This window comes from Triticum urartu, chromosome 3A, assembly GCF_056163025.1.
Source record: "Triticum urartu cultivar PI428250 chromosome 3A, HENAU_Tu73, whole genome shotgun sequence".
In the NCBI taxonomy this organism is placed as follows: Eukaryota; Viridiplantae; Streptophyta; class Magnoliopsida; order Poales; family Poaceae; genus Triticum; species Triticum urartu.
The window spans coordinates 660331039-660339747 of NC_141875.1; the positions used below are offsets into that span (position 1 = coordinate 660331039).

General features: G+C 52.3%; 2 protein-coding genes across 2 annotated transcripts; one reads left to right on the plus strand and one right to left on the minus strand.

Annotated features, from left to right (window-relative positions):
• The first annotated feature begins 239 nt into the window (after positions 1–239).
• Positions 240–1296, plus strand: LOC125545797 (putative glutathione S-transferase GSTU6). The gene has a single exon (XM_048709836.2). It carries the CDS (start codon positions 424–426, stop codon positions 1129–1131), a length of 708 nt encoding a protein of 235 aa, XP_048565793.1. The 5' UTR covers positions 240–423; the 3' UTR covers positions 1132–1296.
• A 3249-nt stretch (positions 1297–4545) lies between these two features.
• Positions 4546–6383, minus strand: LOC125545796 (metacaspase-1). The gene is made up of 5 exons (XM_048709835.2): positions 5920–6383; positions 5510–5843; positions 5303–5420; positions 5022–5216; positions 4546–4901 (listed from the first exon to the last, which is right to left on the minus strand). The coding sequence occupies exons 1-5, from the start codon at positions 6302–6304 to the stop codon at positions 4842–4844; spliced, it is 1092 nt and encodes a 363-aa protein (XP_048565792.2). The 5' UTR covers positions 6305–6383; the 3' UTR covers positions 4546–4841.
• Positions 6384–8709: the final 2326 nt, after the last annotated feature.

Sequence of the window (8709 nt, forward strand, 5' to 3'; positions counted from 1 at the left end):
CCATAAAATAATCAGCCTTTTGGAAGTGTTCCCAGGATGACTGGACGAGTGGACCGAGTCTCATCGCTACAGAAAGCAGACACTGAGAGAGAAGAACCATTTGCAGGGCATGCCGCGCGCGGAAACATCGTCTAACACTGAAGCGTCGCGTGTGACGCCAAGCTAGTCAACCTTACTTTGGGGTGCAAGCATTCTGCGTACGTATGGGGTGATGCACATATACAGACCCAACACAATTCCCATGGCTCTAGCAGCTTCTCCACCAACAGCTGCCCCGCTTGATTTGCGCTATATAAACAACAAGAACCAAGCTATGTACGTACACTTGCAAATTGAGCAAAACTTAAGCGCACATACGTACACAGCAGAGCAAATAGTTTACAAGCCAAGGAAAAGATCGATCGAAGAGGAAGATCGGAAACGATGGCCGGCCAAGGAGATGATGTCAAGGTACTGGGCACGGCGGCGAGCATGTTCGCGATCCGCGTGCGCATGGCGCTGCACGTCAAGGGCGTGAGCTACGAGTACCTGGAGCAGGACCTGTTCCGCAAGGGCGAGCTCCTCCTCGCCTCCAACCCGGTGCGCAAGGCCGTCCCCGTGCTCATCCACGCCGGCAGGCCCGTCTGCGAGTCGCTCGCCATCGTCGAGTACGTCGACGAGGTCTGGGCCGGCGCCGCCTCGCTCCTCCCCGCGGACCCCTACGACCGCGCCGTCGCCCGCTTCTGGGCGGCCTACATCGATGACAAGGCTGTCCCCACGTGGATAGGCATCATGAGGGCGGCCACGGAGGAGGACAGGGCGGAGGGGCTGGCCGCTGCGCTCGCGGCGGTCGCGCCCTTGGAGGACGCCTTCGCCCAGTGCTCTGGCGGGAAGGCCTTCTTCGCCGGCGACTCCATCGGGTACCTCGACCTTGCGCTCGGGTGCAACCTCTTCTGGATCGAGGCGCTGCGCCACATGTTCGGCGTCACGGTCATCGACGCTGGCAGGACTCCACGCCTGGCCGCCTGGGCTGAGAGGTTCGTGCAGACGGAGGCTGCAAAGAAGGCGGCGCCGCCCATGGAAAGCATGTTGGAGGAGGCCGAGAAGCTGCGGGCCATGTGGGCTGCTGCTGCTGCCCCGGCTGCCAAGTAATTAGTGGCTAGCTGGGAGAAGCTTCTTAATTCAGTTTTCAGTCGCCACTTTTGTTGGAGGTTTTGCAGTCGTCAATCGTCACCTTTTTTTTTACATCAGCGTCAGTGGTCATTGTTACCTAAAGGATTATAAATTTCATTGTTCTAAGTTGTGTGATTGGTTTCATTGCATATAAAATGGTCTTTATCTTTGTAAAAGTTGTGATTATGCTCCACACTTATATAATTGTGTTAAACTTGCAATTTATACCATGTACACAATTACCAAACATGTTGACAATCTTTGCCCTTCTGGATCCTCACGTCGACAGCGCCGCCTCCACAATCGCGGGAGACAGAGGTCGCGTAGAGAGGGGGTGTTTTTTCTCGAGAGGTTGTAATGGTCTGGGATTAATTCCACACATTGGGAGGAGATGTTTTGTCCCCGGAAAAAAACACAGGGCTGGGAGAGAATTGGATGGGTTTTTTTTTGCGGGAAAAACTTTCAATTTGTTCATCAAACATCAAGAGAGTAAAAAGAACGTAAGAAGCAATTAAAAATTACATCCATCTCCGATCTATTCGAGATGTAACCGAATGCATTATATGGAGCAGACGGGGATAAATTCCCGGGGAGGGCTATCCCCGCCAAACCGTGGGCTTTGAACCCCACCCCCGGCAAACGAACAAGGCCTCAGCGTGATGCTTTTAGAGAAAAAAGAAACATCCCACCTGAGTTTATTGCTCCCATATATTTGAGCCTTTTGTTGCTCATGGTGGTACAATCATTTCCGCACTCACAATGTACGTGCAGCATATTTGTTGTTATTAGAGCATCTACAACCACGATGTGCAAATCTGGCCCTCCAAACGCCCGCGAACGCGTCCGGACGCGTCCGCGGACACTAACCGGTCACATTTCAAATAATACAATCCACATCCGGATACCTCGAATTAGAAACCTCAAATTTATATTATTACATGCAACGTAGCGATCTTTAGGCAGAGCTCGTCCGGTTGCCGTGGCCATGCCCAATGACCGGCTACGCTCCCCAGAGTTTTGGTCCGGTCACCGGCAGGGTAGAGTAGGGCATGGGATACGAGCCGGCTCACGGGACTCAAGGCGCCGCCGTCTTCCATGCCCTAATCTTTCTCGTCGGAGCCCGGAATCCGTTGGGTGCCGGTGGACGTCAGATTGACGATGGATCCGTCCTGGGACGAGCTGGTGACATCCACCATAATGCGGTTGTGGCGCCCGGAGTGGTGCACCATATGGGGCGCCGGAGAATGCAACTCCGCCTCGCCGACGTCCACCACCGCGAGCGGTGCCGCCGCCTCCCGCGCCCGCTGCCTCACACGGCGGGCACGCCGCGCCATGGTTGCGTCAGACGACGCCCACGGCGCGCCCATGACCTCGGCGCACCAACGGAGGGGTTGCGCGTCTGCCACCGTGTTAGGACGCCAGACGACCCGCACCGCCTCCGTTGATGCAGCATACCCTAGCGTCGGATCCATGCACCATTTGGGCAGACGCAATAGATTCCCGACGAAAGGAGTCCAAACGCTGTCGTGCATGGGCCTCCTCTTGAGAGCGGCGAAGCGCAAGCGGGACGGCAATCTCCTCCTCGGGGGCGCATGGGATGAGTTCGGGGTCGACGGATCTGGAGGTGAAGGACGCGAATCCGCTGCCCGCCATGTCGGAGATGGACGAACGGCGCCGAAGACGAGCTTGGTGGTAGAGGGGAGTGGAGTGAAGTGGCTAGGGTTTGGTCCGACGAGCGGATAGGAAGGAATATATGTGGGGCCGGGTGGGCCAGCGTGGGGCGGATCGAACGTGGCATATGTGTCCGGACGCGTCCGGGCGCCCCATATCCATCCATATTTGCGCTGGATATAAGGGGTGCCAGTCAGCCCGGATGTTTGAGGCGTCCAGCTGGGTTAAAATTTTATGACCGGTCAGTGACCAGGCGGGCCGCCCTGGCGTTTGAGGAGGATCTGGGATGCCTGGTTGCAGATGCTCTTAGTGAATATCATTTTGGGTATAAATGGTTCGTTGGTGGAGCTGATCATAAGGAATCCGAAGCCTGTGCAAGAGAAATATCTGAGATGTTCTTTTTCTGTTGAGAGAAATAGAGAAATTCCCATGTCCATCAACGAACACGAAAGAATCCAAGTTACCTGCTCGCTGAAAAACCTGACTACAACGATGCAAATCTATCTCGAACCAAGAATCAATTCTCAGAAAGAAAAATGAGAGGGGAGGAAGAAGTATCAGCCCGCCGGCCCATGTGAAAGCTGATACGTATTCCTCTCGATAAGAAGCGTGTCCGATAGATCTAGGCAAGGAGTGGTGAGCCGGACGAGAAGATAAAACGGTTCGAAGGCTATCGTGTGGTCCGATCCGACGTTGGTGGCATCAACGGGCATCATTTGCTGCTTTATTGACCGCAGGGCCATAGGCCAGGTGCAGCATCTTCCATTTTTTGGACAGAGAGCCACCCCCAAGTTGCATGTATGGCCCTTTTGGTCATCCATGCATTGCACTTTTGCAAAATTATATCTGATTTATATTAGATCAATAGACACGGGGTACAATCAGATGTAGTGTAATTGAACCCACACACGAAAACGACCCCGAAACAAAGGGGAGACTATGACTATAACTAAATGCCCCTAATTTTTTGTCAGAGCCGTAATTGAACTTGAACTTATCGCCGTTGCACCACCATAGCTCACACTTATAATGAACAACATCCTGTTAAAAAACATGAACAACATTGAGAAATTCAACTACTGAACACTCTTGTGTTTCTTTACAGAGGGAATACCTGTAAAGACCTGTGGAGAAACAAACCTCGTTGAATCACCGTAATAGTAGGTCACCGTGTACGATGGAGATTGGCAATCACACCAAGCATATCAACGGGGGAGTCGCCCCGATCAAGACAGACAAACGCACTAATCGCTAGACCAAGCCAACGACTTTGCTTGCAAAGCCTCAAAGGAAGAGGTTCTCGAAGAAGACACTACCGACGCACATGGAACCATGCCAACGGACAATACAGATAACCAACCCATTATTCATGAAGAACAGTGAGGACAAGAACTCTGGGGCTCCTTAGCAACGCCACACCATGCGTCATTGAACCGGATTGGAGTCGGGGGACTTTTATTCGAGATGGCACCATTATCACTGTCGAAGCACCGTCACCTTTCCCTAAAAAATCTACTACACAAAGGACAAGGGAAGAGTAACCCCGCCCCTCCGCCTCACAGCGTGGGAGTGAGTATTGTTCTTTTTTGGCACCACACACTGTCGTTTAGAGTTGAACCAAAACAAGTTTATGATTTTGATTGCGTTACGATTCTCGAACCAAACACGTCCACATTTTCGACAGTTTAGACGGCATATCTCTTTCGGAGATCAAGCAGCATATATGGAACTTTGTTTATTTAAGGGGACGACACGACACACGACGGCCATGTTACAGTGATGTACAGTACAGTGGAGAACGAGGTCCTCGAGAGCATTTGTATGAGCTATGCAGTGCTCATTCTTGATGGCATGGCAACAGGTGAGGAGATACATCGTCGCACATACTAGTAGCAAGCATCATAGTTAATTAACCGGCCCATTATTCAGTACGGTCGATGCATGATTCGGTAGTAATTAATTCGTCGACTGCAGTAGCCTGCGGCGCAGTGACGACGAACCGCGGGTACGGTCGGGTTCTACATGCAGAACGGCTCGCGCTCGACGTCAAACTTGTAGGCAGAGGACAGCTGAGGCTCCTGCAAAGTTCAACCGAATATGCACAGTTCAGTATATGTGAGCAAAAATGGTGCCATGGGCCACAGTTACGCTAGCTAGGATGCATGCTGCTAACACTTGAGGGAGAAGATCTGGCTTACCTCCACGCCGCTGAAGTTTGCGACCTTGCGGATGGAGCCGCCGATGGGGCCTTGCAGGTTGCAGTTGCCGCTGCTGTCGCGCATGATGGCCCTCATGGAGGTGAGCAGGCGGCCGTAGGTGGTGCGCGGCTCGCACTCCACCGCCCTGATGAAGCTGTGCGTCATGGCGCCGATCGTGGCGTAGGGCTCAGGCAGCTGCACGCACACACCGGTGGCAGACGTGTTAGAACGAAAGAGACATGAATGAATGAGAAAAAAAGCTTGTCAATGCTAGTACTGACCACGCTCATGTTGCTCTTTCCGTTGCTGCTGCCGCTGATGAGCACGGCCTGGCCTCCGCTGGTGCCCTTGCAGGCGCCGGTCATAGGGCGCTCGTCCCTCCACCTCCAGCGCCCGGTCCTGATCATGATCAACACATATGTAAGTAGGTGATGGATGCATGCGAATATGGACGGGATCGGGGTTAAGAAAGTTAAGGAGATACTGACTGCTTGGACACGGTGCATTGGTAGGGGAGGTCGAGGACGGTGGCGCTGTGGCAGGCGTCAACGATGGCGTGGAGCTTGACGCCGTGCACCAGCGGGCGGACGATGGCCTCGTTGATCTCGTCGTCCAGGATGGGGCCCTGCTGGAACGAGTCCACGGGGCAGAGGGCCTCGTCCATGCCGTCCAGCTCGTCGCCGTCGTCGTCGGGCACCTGCGCGCCCAGGCCAGAGAACTGGAACACCAGGGAGTCGCCGTAGCTGCACCCCTGCACCAGCCAGTGCATCGCCATGCGGATGTTGTCCTTGGTCGGCTGCCTGCACGGGTTCCTCTCCTCGTCTGCAGAGTATACACTATACAATAAGTATGATTCAATAAACAAGAAAAGATGTTGGATTTGTTCGTGTTTACGAACCTGTGAGGATGAGAACGCAGTCGTTGGGGAAGCCGAAGCGCTCGGTGAGCAGGTACCGCATGCACTTGACGTCGTTGATGGGGCCCCGCAGCTCGCAGGAGCGCCGGTTGGTGTACTTGATCCCGATCAACACCGCGCGCTTCTTGCCGCGGCCGCCGCCGAAGGCCGGGGTGGGACGCATCGGCGGCATCAGCATCCCGCCGCCGTTACCGCCGTAACCCTGGCCGTAGCCGTGCTGCTGCCGGCCACGGCCGCTGACGCGCGTCACGCAGCTGCACTGCATGCACTGCACGGCGCGGGCGCCGGGCATCGCCGTGATGCTCGAGCTGCACTGCCTGCACCGCACCATCGGGCCAGGACCCATGGAGCCGTAGTTCATGTTCATGGCTGGCTACCTGGGTTAGCTTAGTTAAGCTAGCGCTACGACGTGCGTTTGCTAGCTGCTTTGCTTGCAATGCCTCAGCCCCTGGCTACCACCGCCCTTTATATAGCACATGAATGATTGATGAAGCTGTGCTTGCTGATGATACCAACGCCGAAAGTTTACTCAAATATTCTATTTCTATCTCCAAACAAAATATTCGCTTTAGTGGAAATGGGCATATATTATTATTGTCCATGGAACATTTCTTTTTGTTTCTCTCTGCATTTTCAAGGAATCGACCAAGAACGCCCTTGATGTTGTGTATATACGCCAAACTCCAAGTGGGAATGGGTACGTGATTCTATGTTTCTCTCTCGATAAGAAGCGTGTCCAATCAAGGCAAAGGAGTGTTGAGCCGGACGAGAAGATAAAATGGTTCCAACGCTACCGTGTGGTCCGGTCACTAGTGCAGGAATGGACATCAGAGGCGTCCCATGAAGGCGGTTTTGGCGCAAAAGAATTAGGCAAATGATTCCAGCCGGACGACCGGCCACAGCCTCCGCCGGTGGCCGAATTCAGTGTTTCAACCTTTTTGGAAAACTTAAGCCAACTCTGACTCTGGTTTGAAACTTTTTCGAGATCTCATTCTAGATTATAGATTTATCCATTTTGCTTTGTATGTATTTTATATTAGAATCTCTGAAAAGGCTTATATTTAGGGCCCGTTCGGGAGTTCTTCAGGAGCCAGCTTCCTAAACAGCTGCATGAAGCCAGCCCGAACATTCCTTCTCCTAGAAGCGGGCTTCACGGAGAAAACGATCGCTGCGTGCAATTTTGAGGAGCAGCGGAATCCCAGCTTCGCTAAAACCAGAAGTAGGAGTTGTTGAAATTTACATCCATGTACCACCCCGAAGTACCTATCGAAACGTTTTCTTCTTTTCTTATGGCCCAGCCCTGGTGGCCCCAGCACAGCGAGCTTGCAGGCACAGGGTCGAATGCTCCTCGCTCCCTCGAGAAGCTGGCTAGCGCTGGCTCCTCGAGAAGCTGGCTAGCGCTGGCTGGTGGAGAACTTCCGAACGGGCAGGATTGGAGGGAGTAGTTTTGAAATTTCGATGAATGAATGGATGGATATATGAATGTGGATGAATGGATGCATATATGTTGGATGTATGGATATAGGTGACCCCTAGTTCATCTAGTTTTAAATTTTTGTAACTAAATTTAATTGGAATTGATGTGTGTATCAATGGATGGATATGGATGTGTGGATGAACCCTAGTTGATCTTGTGGTATTGCTATATTTAAAATGAATTCATATGCATACACTACTGGAAATTACACACTACGCCGAGTGCCAGAAAGACTCGGCGAAGTCTTTGCCAAATTTTCTTGGCAAAGACCACCCTGCGTACACCACTGAGGCAAACAAAACTTTGCCGAGAGAACCAACTGTCAGGAAATCGGCAAACAGTTTGCCGAGAGCCTAACAGCACCCTTGGCAAAACAAAGCTGATTCACGGACGACAGACGGAGACAGGGTAGCCATGTGGCGCAGCTTTCCCAAGAGCCAATCTCGGCAAAGCTAACGAGTAGCAAACTGCCACATGTCCATGACCTGACAGCCGGGTCCCATGCCCTGCGCCGAACCGTTCGTTTGCGAAGAGCTACTCTCAGCAAAGCTAACGAGTAGCAAACTCCCATGTGCCCATGACCTGACAGGCGGATCCCACGATCTACGCCGAGCCGTTGGTTTGCCGAGTGCTCTCTCGACAAAGCTAATGAATATCAAATTGCCACGTGTCCACCACCTGACAGGTGGGTCCCACACCGTATGCTGAGCCGCTGCTTTGCCGAGAACTACTCTCAGCAAAGCTAACCAGTTGCAAACTGCCATGTGTCCACCACCTCACAAGCCGAGCCCGTGCTTTGTCGAGAGCTCCTCTTAGGAAAGTTTATTTACTTTTCCGAGAGCATGGATGCCCTCGGCAAAGATGCCAGGCTCTACAGGTCAGTACATTTTGCCGAGAGTTTGACTCGGCAAGCTTAGCAGCCTGCTCCAGTTCAAGAGGCTTTACCGAGAGGAGCTCTCGGGATAACATATGTTACCGAGTGTGACCCTTAGTAAAGTTTTGTCCAATAGACTTTTTTTTCCTTATTTTTGGTTTATCACTGCAGCAAAACATATACAACAACATATAGCACATCCCACAAATAAGCAACATCGCACATAAAAGCAATAATTCTCATGCACCTACCACATAGAAGCAATAGTGGATAAAGGCGCAATAGTTGTCAAGCACACTCCACTCCAAAAGTTCATAGGTCTCAATCACACACAAGGTGCAATAGTTCTCAAGCACACACAAGGAAGAGTTCAAACATCAACATAACATGAAGTTCACGCGGTTTTGACATCATACTGAAT

Excerpts from the sequence above, each read along its gene's own strand:
- LOC125545797 (XM_048709836.2), top strand. The coding sequence starts at position 424 with ATGGCCGGCCAAGGAGATGATGTCAAGGTACTGGGCACGGCGGCGAGC.
- LOC125545796 (XM_048709835.2), bottom strand. The coding sequence starts at position 6,304 with ATGAACATGAACTACGGCTCCATGGGTCCTGGCCCGATGGTGCGGTGC. Across the intron at positions 5,421-5,509 it reads CAATGCACCGTGTCCAAGCA|GACCGGGCGCTGGAGGTGGA; the intron begins GTCAGTATCTCC and ends GATCATGATCAG. Across the intron at positions 5,217-5,302 it reads GAAAGAGCAACATGAGCGTG|CTGCCTGAGCCCTACGCCAC; the intron begins GTCAGTACTAGC and ends GTGTGCGTGCAG.